At 40.0% G+C, this 14,401-nt stretch overlaps 1 protein-coding gene across 1 annotated transcript; it reads right to left on the bottom strand.

The window, feature by feature from the left end:
- Nucleotides 1-3,076: 3,076 nt before the first annotated feature.
- On the bottom strand, nucleotides 3,077-5,997 carry LOC143541061 (uncharacterized). The gene is made up of 6 exons (XM_077033976.1): nucleotides 5,822-5,997; nucleotides 4,571-4,637; nucleotides 4,148-4,482; nucleotides 3,926-4,067; nucleotides 3,699-3,824; nucleotides 3,077-3,616 (listed from the first exon to the last, which is right to left on the bottom strand). Exons 1-6 carry the CDS (start codon nucleotides 5,949-5,951, stop codon nucleotides 3,232-3,234), a joined length of 1,185 nt encoding a protein of 394 aa, XP_076890091.1. The 5' UTR covers nucleotides 5,952-5,997; the 3' UTR covers nucleotides 3,077-3,231.
- Nucleotides 5,998-14,401: the final 8,404 nt, after the last annotated feature.

The following is a 14,401-nucleotide window of genomic DNA, read 5'->3' as shown; positions in this document are numbered from 1 at the left end:
GAGGGGTCGGGAGTAATATAAGGCGGTTTCTCTGTTTGCTTATTATGATTTTGTGGTGTTGTGTGTAATATTTGTACGCATATATTGTTGCTAACTGATATTGTTGAATTCAATTGCGGTTTATTTTCGTCTCGTGCCGACTTTTTTTATTTCATGTTATCTTAAACACATCAACTTGTTTTTGTGTTCTCGGCCTAAAAAACACAATAAAACAGAATCAAACTTCTCTATCTATGATAATTATAATATATATGAAATATTTTTAGGCGTATACAGTTGGTAACAGATATCGTTGAATTACAACTACGGTTTATTTTCGTCTCGTGTAACTTTTTTCCATGTTATCTTAAATACATCAACTTGTTTTTGTGTTCTATAAACCTCGGCCTAAAAATAAAATAAAACATAGCCAAACTTCTCTATCGATGATGATAACTATAATAAATATGAAATATTATTAATTAAAAGTAAAATTGATTAATTATGGCGTGCCTACCATTTCATCACTATTAAATATTCTTCATGACATATTAATTCTCTATCTTTAATAACTAAAAGATATATGTAACGTTTAGTATAAGTAGTTGTATATGTTTATGATATCAAATCTAATCTATATCTATAGAATAAGGTTAGATCCCATGTTAATAAAACAAAAACAACAAAATATTGATAATAATATAAATAAATACAAACAATTGGCACTCATGTATGAGGAGCAAATGACACCGTCTACTGGTACTAAAACATGTACTATTGGTATTGATTCGATACCAACTATTTGATGTTTTGGGATCGGTATGGTACCGGTATTTTCAGTTTGGTCACAGTACCAAACTGAGTATTTTCAGTACCGGTAATGTTACCAAATTTTTAAGAATACCTGGATTGATACCAGCATGGTACCAGACTCATCCATATTTACGTATATGACACGGATTGAATAACTAGTTTTGATTGTGTATATTCGAATTTCTTTAGGTTTCGTAGTTTGGTATAGTATAGTCATTTCTTACACACAATAATTTGACCTTTCCGGATTAATGCTTGCACTCTTTGATTGGAAATTGAGTTAACAACCATCACTTTTATCAAATTGATGAATGACTTAACAGACAAATAGTACTTTTGATAAGATTACAAAGTTTAAGAATTGCTTATGTAACTTCCTTGGATTATTATTAAAATGACTACCTACCTCATTTTTTCATATATAATTATTTATTCGACTTGTTTGTCGTCATGCAATACAAATTATATAGTTGGGGGGGGGGGGGTTGATGCTATAACAGCGATATATCTTCGACTTGTTCAGTGTGTCATTCCGAATCGTTAGGGTTTGAAATTGGATTTCGATCAATAGCTTTTAAGGAGTTGAAGGCTCTGATACCACTTAATAAAATATAAATGAGAAATCAGAGAGAGAGAGAATTCGATCAATCAAGTATGGCCAGCTCGTTTGTGTATTAGGTATTTAATAGAATTAACTAGTGGTGTTCATGAAAACCGAAATCCAAAAATAATCGAAATCCAAGCCAAAACCAAATAAACCAATACGAATTCTTATTCGGATATGATCAATCCAAATATCCGAATAACTAATTCGGATTCGGATATGTAATTTAAAAGGTCGGATTGTTCAGATTATTCGGATATCCGTTTAATCTGAATAAATAACATGTTTTTAGTGGAATTTTCTAGTTTTGTATGTTTATTTCAATTGTTTGAAGTTTGAGCTTTGAATTTATGTTCAAGACTAATTTCTTTTTTCCGGTTTTGTATGTTTGTTGTTATTCTAAATGTGTGAAAAATGTTAGGACCAAAAACTAGGCAAATCTTGTTATTAGGTTATTTTCGGATTATTCGGATAATTTTGAGTATTCGAATTTTATCCGAATCTGATCCGAATTGAATTAAGATAGGAATATCCCTAATCTAAAACTTTCAAATCCGAAAAATCCGAACCGAATAAATCAAATAATTAGCTATCCGATCCGACGAACACCCCTAAAATTAACCAACAAACAGTTCGTTAGTTAAGTTACTAACCAACTATTACAGTTTTAGTTCTTTTCTGTTACAAAATGACATTCAAGTCCCTGAATTACTATTGCTATGTTGCAATACCTAATTCATTTACTCATTGATGTTTATTCTTTTAAATTGTGACAACATGATTACATGAACGTGTATATATGTTAATTGTTATTGCATTTGGAATATAGACATAGTGTTTGCTTAGGGAGGACTTAAGTTTGGCACAAGAAAACCCAATTTTGTATTTAAATCAGTTATGATATTTCTATATTGTTGGTTTGTCATGATGCATATTTATATGTTTGTTTTTCGTTTTTCTAGTATGGTCATGGTTCTTAGATTGATCACCAAAAAATCATTAAACAAAGCACACTCTTGAGTGATCCGGAAGATAAAATGATTATCTTGATGATGAAGTTAACAAAGATTAAGTTGCTTGAACGTGAATAGGATCCAACTCCATACTAATTAATATTCTTTTGTGTTGTTTTACAATTAATAATTAGCTTATAAAAATTAGCCAACCTACTATTTGACAAGGGTATACAGTCCCAGACCAAACATCTAAAGGTCAAATTGCTTAGTAAGTTTGAAGGCTTGGGTTTGCTGGCTAGTTACGACTCCACCAGACATAGCCTCAGCGGGATAATTGACGTGTACATGTCTAGTTGTGCTTGCACGATGAACGCATTATTGGTCGCGAGCTGGTGTCGCTAGCCTAATGAGTCCAAGGCATGACGAAATCATTTGACCCTTATCATAAGCAGGACGAATCTACTGACCTTTGAACGCCACATAAAGTCAGGAGGATTGACCCGTGACTATATGGTAACTTATGGGCTCAAAAGTTTTCTAATCATAATAAGATTTGAGGGCTATTGGATTACAAAACAAACTAATTGCATTTTTATCAAATTGGCCATCCAAAGCTAAAATGACTAGGCTATCACCTCAAGGCTCAAGTTATCTTGAAAAACAAAGATACCATTTTAAATAACATAAAAAGCCACTAATGAAAAACAGAGCATTACAATCAAAGACCGTGTTTCAAAACACACTTCTGTAATACCATGATAATAATATTTTCTCAACATTTATTCACATTACTACGCACCCATCCATACTTCAAACATATAAACAATGCATTACAATAAACACTTTCCAACCTCAAAGTAGCACACACCCACACTTAAATCATATATTGAGCCAGTCTAAGCAAGGACAACACCCCCAACAAAACCTAGAAGGATAATAATCCTTGAGATACACCTCTCGGCTAAAACCAACAATGTAGAAACTAAAGGCCTGACCACGGTTCACCATCGTCACACGCGTAACTGGGATCACAGAAATGGTATGCCTCTCACATATCACCCTAGCCGTAGGCGGAATCAGAGGCCGCTCAGATATTACCTCTGAAGAAAACTGGTTCAGGAAAAAGGAATCAGCAAAGAACGCCGGTGTGCATTGGTACGCTTGCGTGTTGCACAACTGCACCCCTTTGGCTCGGTGGAACACATCATCAGGCACTGAGGCGGCCCCACTTGTCGCATTCAGTTTTCTGGTTGCATGTGTATTCCTACAAAAATATCATCATTTGGTTAAATTAACAAATAATAATTCAATAAAGGATTTGGTAAATTAACATCTAGTAGACGTACCATTTAACAACCGCTATTTTGTGTGTCAAAAGCGAACCACTGCCTAAACATTTCAAGCATTTAACGAGCCCGCTAGATCCACAAGTTGCACAAGGTATCTTTCCTTTCCCATTACATTTCACACATCTACAAAAAAGATTGAAAAAAATAATAATAATAAGTCGGTCGGTCGTCTTGTAATTTATAAAGCCTTAATTTTTATCATCATTAAATGTAAAATGGCTTACAATGTATCAGAACCATCTCTGTGAGCAATCAAACCCCTGCCATAACATGCAGCACAATGGGCCATTAAATCTTCTTTATTCACTCCCGGTTTTTGATCCGGATTGCATGCAACACAAATAACATCTCCTTTTCCCGCACAATCTGCCATCAAAACAAGATATCATACGAGTCCAACAATAAGATGAACTAAAACCATACTTTAGGTCATATAACACAATTACCTGAACATTTGCCAACGGTCTCAGAATGAGGAATGTTGGCCCGTGACTCTTTGTGATTCGTGAACAAAACCGGGAACTCTGACCTCAAATCTAGCTCCCAAACACCAAGTTCAGGCCCCTTATCTTTTCCATCAACATTGCTATCACCATTATACGGTTCTGTTTCGGTTATAACTTCCCGTTCTTCCACAAACGTTTCGAGAGTCCCGATATAAACATTGCAGTCTTCAATAGAATGGATTTTCCATGTGCGTGCAGGACGACTTCCCCAACAACAACGATGGCCAACATGATCGATCAGTAATTCACGAATCTCAACTTCATCCAATATATGCCTGTTAAAATACACAACAAATATACATGTTAAACTGTCAGCCCATTTCGATTAATTCAAATAAAGATAAAATAGAATCTAACTTATACCTAGCAGGTTGATGTTCAGTTTTACCAATTTGCCCTCCATATCCTGCCTCATAAGGATAAGCTTGATCTGAAAGAAAAGAAAACAATTTTAGTGGTGCAACTACCCCAAAGAAGTGTACTCGAGTTTGAATCGATAAAAAGCTCAAAACGAGCCCAGCTTTTTCAAGATCTAACCGAGCCTCAAATAACGCGTGTTTTGTTATCGAGCCTGAGCTTAAGCCTTGTATGAAAAGCTCATATAAGCTCGCCGAGCCGCACATGAACTGCTCGAGATCGGATTGATAAAAAGTTCGAAACGAGGCAAGGTTTTCAAGCTCAAGCCGAGCCTGAGCCTCAAATAAAGCTTGTTTAGTTATTAAGTCCGAGCTCGAACCTTGTATGGGAGGCTCGTCGAGCCTTGTGTATTTTTAAGTTTTACTTCTTTTAAGACTTCTATGTACTAATTTCACACTGCAAATATGAGCTCAAGCCGAGCTTTGGCTCGTTTAAGGTACTACACGAGGTCGGGCCGCTCTGGCTGAACTTAGGCTTGTTTAATGTTTTTCTCATTTTATATAAAAGCAATTAAAACGCCCTGCTTGCGTTGCGCGCATATAATGTATATATGTGTGAACCCTCGGGTGGGCAAAAGTAAAATTGCACTAACTTTGACGTTATTTTACTAATCTCGTGAAAATAACGTTAAAAGTGGCGGAAGGTTAATCAGGCATCATGTGGTGGCGTTGATAGCCGAAAGACAAGGGCACATGCACCGATCAGCCGGTGTCCCGATGATTGAGTGCTATGTGCCTTATGTCCAAGGCTTGATGCAAAACTACTATCGAGCCGGGGGTCTCACCGGAAGCAGCCTCTCTATCCCTATGGGATAGAGGTAAGGCTGTCTACATCTTACCCTCGTCAGACCCTACCATAGCATTGCTATTGGTGGGATATACTGAGTACGATGATGATGATGATGATATAAAAGCAATTAAAAATGTATAAACTAATTTAATAAATTATAAACGAGCCGAGCCCAAGGTTAAAAAAGCGACTCGCACGCTGAACCCAGCCTTCAGAAAAAGAGCCTTAAATAGCTGGAGTTCTCAGAAGTCAAAATGAGCAAGCTCGGGCTCGGCTAGTTTACAGCTTATGAAATTAGACGAAAAAGGGGATATATATCTAAACCCTAGAAATGAAATGAAATGAAATGAAAGCAAAGCAACATAACAGAAACAGATAATCAATCAATTGAGATGAGATGTAGTGTACCAGCTGCAATATACGGAGGAGGCTCAGGAGAACTGATCAAGGGAGAGTGGAGAGAAGGTGGATAGCGATCGGAGGCGGTGGCAGCCGATCGAATTTCGTCAACGCTGACTTCAGAAGCAGTCGGAACCATGGATCCTGTTCGTCCCACGGAGGGATACGAATGCCACTTCTCGATTTCTCCGCTTTTTTCTTTTTCTGCAAAACAAGTAAGCAAGCAAAGGTTTGGATTATTGTTATTATTATTATTATTACGTAAGGAAGTAGGTAGAGTTAAATTGGTAATTGAGTGGGAAATTGTACCATTGAGCAGCGGTTGCTCCATATTTGGATGAAGGAAGCACCTGATTACTATGAACGCGGTGGGTTTGAAACGGTGGAGACTGGAGAGAAGGTAAGGTACGTGGGCTTATCAAAGGAACAAAATTATTTATTTCTTACTCACCAAGGAAAACTCAATCTTCTTGTCGTATCTAATTGTAGACACAGGTAAGTTTCCCATCACAAATAGATATATGATTTGGTGAAATTCAGAAAGTACAATAAATTTGTCTTTAAAAAAATATAAATATAGTTATATGGATAACCGATGCAACTTAGACTATCTGTCATGGTATCCTATCTTATTTTGTAACTAGGTTAGATCCCGTATTTTAAACGGGTAGAAATTATAATAAAAATAAAAATTATTATATAATAATTTTTTTCTATAACTTTTATTTTATATTCATTTAAATCAAATTATAACTTAAAGCATTAAAATTGAAATACATGTATATAAAAAAATATTAAAATATTTGTTCAAAATTTTCACCATTTAATAATTTTTCAAGATTAGCCGTTGTATTGATTTATATAGTCAAACTTTTGTTATTGATTTAAATGATTATAAAATAAAATTAATGAAGAATTTTATATTGATTTGTAAAAGGTTAATGATTAGACACTATAAATTTATGTGAATAAGTTAATATAATTTTATAATGGTAATTAAATGAAAAATAACATATAGAAGATTTTATGTATTTAATGAATTGTTATACATTTTAATGAATGTTAATTAGGTGGAAAATGTATATAAGTGAATTGTATATGTGGAATTCAATGTGGACAGTTTATAATGGTGCCATGTGGAAAAACCACCTTGCTTTAATAGTAGTTAGAAGTTAGATGTGGACGTGGCGCTTATTGGATCAAACTCTTCAACCCTTGTCGGTCGTGCCACTGTTGAATTCACCCCGTTGTCGTTCGCGCCGCTAAATTCATCCATTCACGAGCTAACCCATCAATTTTCCTCCTTTAGCGAGTATGTTCATCCGAAGTCGCAGCACCCGCTCACGGCGAGTGGTGAAGCGAGGGTGTTGTGGCGTGCGCCAGCCGTTGGCTGGCCACTGTTAAAAAATTGGATAATGTGAATGGAAATTTATTAAATTATTAATAGTAAATTCTTCATGTTAGTTGTTTAATTTATTGGAATTTATATTAATATTAAATTTTTCATATATGAAAAACTTTTAAGTAGAGCTCTCAATGAACTTGATTAGTTTTTATTAGACTTTATTTCTCTAATTAAGAGAGGTTATTCACCATCCATGTGGTGAAAAACTCTTAAGTAGGCTACTAAAAATTCACAATCCATTTGAATTTATATTAATATTAAATTCTTCACATGGTGAAAAACTCTTAAGTAGGCTACCAAACAGTCCCTTATACATAGTAGGCTATTTGCCTCATTTTTTATAATGGTAGAAAAAAAATATAAGCTTGAAAATAGAAGAAAAAATGTATGCATACATGAAAAGTTCTTGGTGAAGAAGAAAGTCTTGAAAAGACCCGTATGTTAAGAACATATAGAGATTAGTTTCTCTATTATTCATCTACCTTTTCATTCTTTTTTTTCCACAAGTCCTAACACTAAAATTTACCTGATGTAACCTCGGGCGCGTGGACATCTTCGACAGTATGATGGTTGGGTAAAAGTTAGTTTATTTTATATATTAATTAGTTAATTTTAGTTAAATAATCGAATGAACATTAGCACTACAAGCGTTGTTATGTGTTTTCAGGACATTGGAAGCTTTGGAGCTTAATGAGAATATTTACGGGCTTGGAATGAAGATCGAGAAGTGAGAGATTGGACGTGCACGCATCACGAGGCAGTCAAGAAAAGAAAAATAAAAAAATCTGAAGTTTTACATCTTCGCGATACGCGAAGATGCAAAGAAGGGCAACTTCACGATACGCGAAGTTGCAGAAATCCGGCCGCGACTATTTTGTCCTTCGCGATACGCGAAGAAGCATCCCTATCATCTTCGCACTACGCGAAGATGCTTAAGTCGGCCAAAAATTTAGGTTTGCCTTATATAAACCCCTTAACCTCCCCATTCGGCTAATTACGATTTCCAAAGGCAGAAGAGGTGTTCTAAGGCGACTTTCATCCATCCCAAGGCTTCCGGTTTGTCCTACGATCATATGTTCATCAAGATAAGTGCTTTAACGATTATGTCGATGTCCGGCTAGTCGTGTGTGTTCGTTCTAGGCTAAGGTTTTGTGTAATATACTGTTATGATCAGATTCTTGTGCTTCATGAATATAGCTTGATCGATTTTATATGATTTGTCTTACTTAATTAGTATTTGGTTGATTAAAGCTTGAGTTTGCGATTATTGATTTGTGTAACGTTTGTTTGGTTGTTCATCAATACTTAGGGTTAAGCTCTTATGTCGTTGGCTTAGAATCATCAAACCTTATGAATCATCTTACTCAGCGCGTCTGCAGATTTGTTTTCACTGCGCGGAATATGAATAATTCTGAAGCAGTCGAATTGCTCGATGAGCATTTTCGCCTGCTCTAGATATAGAGGCATGGTGTTCTCCTTGGCATCATAAAGGCCATTGACCTGTGCTGCTACCAAGTATGAATCAACATGGGCCTCTAGCTTTTTAACTCCGAATTTTTGCGCGATGCGCAGGCCAGCCAGCAGGGCTTCATACTCAGCCTCATTGTTGGTGCTCTTGAAGTCCAACCTGATGGCGTAAGTATATTCATGATTCTCTGGATCCACCAGTTTTAAGCCTGCGCCGGACCCTTCGTTGTTTGAAGCTCCGTCAGTGAACAATCTCCAAACATTTTCTTCATCATTGGCTCGCGGAGGGTCTACCTCGCGCTGAGCCTCTTCAACTCTTCCTTCGGGGACCTCGGCTATGAAATCAGCCAAGACTTGTCCCTTTATTGCTGGACGGGGCTTATAGGCGATCGTGTGCTCGCCTAATTCCAGCGCCCACTTTGTAAGCCTTCCCGAGAGCGCGGGACGCCGCAAAACTTGCTGGATGTTGTAACCAGTCAGAACTTCAATGGGATGACCATTGAAATATCTATGAAGCTTGCGCGACGCGTGTGTTAGTGATAAAACTAACTTTTCCATGATGGAGTAGCGCGTCTCAGGATCTGTCAGCACCCGACTCACATAGTATATTGGTGTTTGGATTCCCTTGCGATCCACCAATAATACTGCGCCGATGGCGCGCTCTCCTGCTGATAGGTATAATGTCAAAGTTTCACCAGGAAGTGGAGCTGTGAGCGCGGGCAGATTTATCAAACATTCTTTTATCTCCCTGAAAGCTTGCTCGGCCTCAGGAGTCCATTTGAATTGGCTTTTCTTTAAGCAATTCCTCAATGTGTTGACAAATGGGGTAGATTTGCTTGCATGGTTCGCGAGGAACCTGTTTATTGAAACCAATCTACCATTCAGCTTCTGGACCTCTTTCATGGTGGATGGCGAGGGCATGTCAAGGATGGCCTCCACCTTCTCAGGGTTCACCTTGAAACCATCCTTGGTGACCATTACACCTAGAAATTTTCCCTCTAGTACGCCGAAAGTACATTTGCTCGGATTGAGCTTCATGTTAACTTCCTTTAGGCGCCCAAGGGTTTCTTCGATGTCTTTGAGCATTTGCTTTTCCTCCCTGCTCTTGATCACCAAATCATCCACATAGACTTCTAGGTTTCTTCCGATTTGCTCGCTGAAAACGGCATCCATAAGTCTTTGGTAGGTGGCGCCCGCATTCTTCAAACCAAAGGGCATTTTTGTGTAGCAAAAAACACCCTTGTCGGTTCTAAATGCGGTCTTGTCCTCATCTTGTGGTGCCATTTGAATCTGGTGATAGCCCTTGTAGGCATCCAGGAAACATTTGAGTTTGAATGGCGCCACGGAATCCACCTTTGCATCGATGTTTGGTAGGGGGTAACAATCCTTTGGGCACGCTTTGTTGAGGTCCTTGAAGTCAATGCACATCCTCCATGACCCGTTACTTTTCTTTACCATCACAGGATTGGCTACCCATGTCTGGTATCGTATCGGGCGGATGATGTTTGCGCGCAGTAAATCCTCAACTTGCTCATTCATGGCCCTCGCTTTCTCATCCCCCATGACTCTCTTCTTCTGAGCAATTGGCTCTACAGACTTGAAGGTGTTGAGAGAATGCTGAGCCAGGTCTCGCGGAACCCCAGTCATATCAGAGTGTTGCCACGCGAAGACCGACATATATGCTGTGAGCAATCTTTTCATTCTCACCCTCGTGTCGTCTGATATCGTTGCGCCAATTGTGATTTTTTGCTCCGGGAATTTCAGGTTGAGAATCCATTCCTCTGGCGCGTCTTCTGCCATTGGAATTTTCATTCTCCCCTCCCGCGGAGTACTTGTCACTGCGCACAAATGATCTCTGTATACAAAAGTTACACCTGTTGGTGTTGGGAACCCCAACGCGCCGTGCGCTGGCGACGGTATGGCGTTGAATTGGGCAATCGTTCCTCTACCCAAGATCATATTGTGGCAAGAAGTGGTGGGCAGGACCAAGAAGTTGACAACTTCGGCTCGCTTGTGTTTCTCATCCCCCATAGTTAGCTCAAATTGTATTTGACCTAGGGGATGAATGATTTCATTTGAAACACCAGAGATTGGTGCATTCACAATTTCAAGACTCGCTTGGTCTGCCGGATCCAGTTTTCTGAAACATTGCTCATACATGATGTCTGATTCGCTGCCAGTGTCCACCAGGACTTTTGACACTTCGTAATGAGCAATGTGTGTAGTGATAACAAGAGGACTGCTGATGGAAGGGCCTCCCCTGATTCTTGGGAAGATGACTTGCTGCTCGCGCCAATCTCCTTGGATTTGCGCGCTTCTCTTTCTTGATGTCTGCCCTTGCCTTCCTCCCTCGGCTACACAGATTCTTTTATACTTTTTGCTGGCAGAGGCTCCTTCTGGTTGTTCATTTTCTTGTCTTGAGTTTTTTACCAGGTGAGCCAGCTTGCCTGATTTCACATCCTTCTCAATTGCATCCTTCAAGTGGTGGCATGCATCAGTGTTGTGTCCTGTGGATTTGTGAAACTCACAGTACTTGCCACTGTCTGATGGTCCCTTGTAGTGTAGTGGCTTAGGGCTTTTGAATTGTACATTCTCAGTGTTTAACACCTGTGAAGGCGTTTTAATGAGTGGAGTCCATATTCTTGGCAGATGTCTGCTAGGATCTCTGCCGCCCTCCCTCTTGTCACCCTCCCCGCGATTACGAACATCTTTTTGGGGCTGGGGTGAGCTTGGTTGCGCCTGCTTTTCTGCGGAAGAAAAACTGGTTGGTTGCAACCTGGACCATACAGAGTTCTGTTTGCCCCTCTTTTCTTTGCTGCGCGGTGACTCAGCTTGATGCGCTCTTTCTCTTGCCCTATCTTGGGCAATTTGTTTTTCATTTCTCGCGAAGACTCGCGAGGCTTCCATTAACTTGGCCCACGTGGTGGGCATGCCATCTCTGCTTACGAGAGCTCGGCGGAGTTGATCACTGCGCGCGCCTTGTATAAAGGCCACGCGCAGTAGTTGCTCAGTGATCCCTCGAATTGCCAGAGACTCTTGATTGAAACGAGTGATGTAGTCTTCAATCGTTTCATCATTCCTGCGCACGCAGCGCATGATGTCATCAGGGTCGCGCGTGTGTCTGCGCTGCTGTACGAAGTGGGCTTGGAATTTTTCCAATAGTTCCTCGAACCCATCAATTTGCCCAGTCGGCAAGCTCTCAAACCAGACACGCGCCGCGCCCGTTAGGCAGCGAGCAAACATGTGACACCATGTTGGCATCGTCCAGCTCTCTAGGTTTCCCGTGTTGTAAAAACCTTGCAAGAAATCGTCTGGATCTGTTGTGCCGTCATATTTACCCAAACCACTTGGCATCTTGGTTTTGTGCTGGATGGGAGCCTGCGCGATGCGCGCAGTGAACTTTGAATGCTTTACCAAGATGGCTGGTCTGTACGGTGTGGTTACGTCCACTTGCCCTCTAACTGGTGGGCTGTACGGCATGTGCAGATCCAGATCGGCTCTGGCTCCAGGCGCCATGTTCACAGGCGCGCGGAGCTGTGAGCCTCCTGCATGAGTATCTCGTGTCTTCCTCATGCTGTGCACTTCTTCATCACTGAACTCAGTGTGTGCAGTGTGAACAGAATGTCCTTCTTCCGGCGCGCGCGGCCTTTTTGTTCCATGAACAGTTTGCTTATCAAGCGCTTGCCTTTGTGTTAAGTCGGCTAGCTTTTTCTGTTTGACCATCTCATTATACTTGTCCATTAGACGCCGCTGCTCGTTTATGAGCCATTCTTTAGGGTCGTTTGTTTCATCTTCTGGACCCATTGGTCCTTTCTGTTTCGCGCCGGCAAGATTTTGTAACGTAAGATCGTCTGGAGGAGTTTCAGTCTGGTCATGAGGAGTTGTGATGAAAGGACGGTTACTGGTGGCGCGCGTAGAATCACGCGGCGCCCTCAGAAACTGTTGTCCCTCATTAACATCCTCACGTTCAATATCCTCCAGAACTTGATCAACGTTATGAACACCAGAAACCATGGTGAAAATTGGTTTTTTTATAGATCTGATGAGATCTTGTTGCCGTTGTAACAGTGGATGGCGCCAATGAAGAAACGTGGATCGACTCACCGGTAGACGATCTACTTTCCTCGGGTGTGATTATACTATTTCACCGATGGTTTTCTTGGATCTGGGTTCTTCCACCTACAAAATGAACAGCACCGTCAACTTACCCCTCAGAAAGGGACAGAGGGGTCCTCTTTGGGGTAACCCTCCGGTGTGAGAATAAGTATTTGTGGAGAAGATAATAATATGAGAGTAAGGAAATTTGGAGAGTATTCTTGATAGCTGAATACTCTGTGATTGAATATGATTGTGTATGTTACTGGCTGTAACTGTCTGTGATTGAATGTAATTGAATATGATTGAATGTGAATGAATGAATATCAATGTGTATCCCTCCTTATGGAGTTGATGCTGTATTTATAGTGCTAGGGTTTCCACTGATTGGGCTCAGCCTTGTTGGCCTCCTCCAATTGCTCTGCGCCACGTGTCCTCTGGGACACCTGGTGCTTTCTCATTGGTTGTAATCACGTGGTAGCACATGTGTCATGCTGAGTTGTCCACCTTTCATTTGGCAGCTGTCAACATCAGCATATTCTTATTCCTTAAAAAGATACCTTCTGGAAGGTTGTCTGACGTGCACAATCAAGGTTGCCCTAATCCTGATTTGGATAAGGACGAGGTTGATTATGTGCATGTGTGATATGCGCCAATCCTGAGGATGCGCGAGGTCTTCTCTTTATTCTCACGCGCAGATGTTTCATGCGCAGATGTGATATGCGCCGCGCGCTGATGCGCCGCGCGCATATGTGATATGCGTGAGCATATGTGATGCCTGGGCATATGATGCCTGAGCATGTGTGGTGCCTGGGCATATGATGCCTGAGCATGTGTGGTGCCTGGGCATATGATGCCTGAGCATGTGTGGTATGCGCCATGCGCATAGGTTTTGGCTTTGTGCCTTCGTAATGTCTTGATTTCAAGCCTGTTGTCTATATCTTGTGGGTTAACCCGCCTTGCTCCGTGTTAAGGCGGGTACATACCTCTTCACATAATATATATGATAATAGCTACCAAGATGGTGTCATGTTTTGCATTCAGTACATCAAATTTTAAAGACAATTGGATCTCTCGTTATGTGGTTCTTTCGATGCAAACACAACCCGGCCTTGGCCCTCATAGCATTTCACATTTGCATTTCTGAAGCCAAAACCCAAGCTGCCACCATAGTTGCCAATGATTCTTGATCTAAAGCCTCGAGCATCGCTCCCAAGGTTGTCATTCTGTTCCCTACATTCGGTTTCTTCGTTTTATGTTTTATTGTATTAGTTGAGATTCCGTTACAGTTTTCTACTACTTTGTAATATATATTGGTCTTGACTGAATTGCTTGCCAAAAAGAAAAGGTGTTTAATTAGGAGAAAAGTGAGTGGTTATCTGTGGATGAAAATGGTTGTGATTTGTGAACTACTTTCAGTTAATCAACTCTTTACAGACCGATTTCGATTTCATAATTGGTGTATCTTTTAGTTGAGCATTAGAAAGAAAAAAAGCGACGAGTAGAGAACAATTTATCCAAGGTTGACCATCAATTTTCTTGGGGAAGTTCATTTTTAGTACATCTTTTTTTTATTTTTTATTTTATTTATAATCTTTTTAGCCCGAGCTGCCCCTCAACTT

Source organism: Bidens hawaiensis, unplaced genomic scaffold (assembly GCF_021521415.1).
Source record: "Bidens hawaiensis isolate Kalapana, Puna unplaced genomic scaffold, B.hawaiensis_p1.1 tig00012466_1, whole genome shotgun sequence".
In the NCBI taxonomy this organism is placed as follows: Eukaryota; Viridiplantae; Streptophyta; class Magnoliopsida; order Asterales; family Asteraceae; genus Bidens; species Bidens hawaiensis.
Note: the sequence above shows the minus strand (reverse complement) of the source record. Positions and strands in the feature narration are given on the sequence as shown.

Excerpts from the sequence above, each read along its gene's own strand:
- LOC143541061 (XM_077033976.1), bottom strand. The coding sequence starts at position 5,951 with ATGGTTCCGACTGCTTCTGAAGTCAGCGTTGACGAAATTCGATCGGCT. Across the intron at positions 4,483-4,570 it reads ACTGAACATCAACCTGCTAG|GCATATATTGGATGAAGTTG; the intron begins GTATAAGTTAGA and ends GTATTTTAACAG. Across the intron at positions 3,825-3,925 it reads AGAGATGGTTCTGATACATT|ATGTGTGAAATGTAATGGGA; the intron begins GTAAGCCATTTT and ends TCTTTTTTGTAG.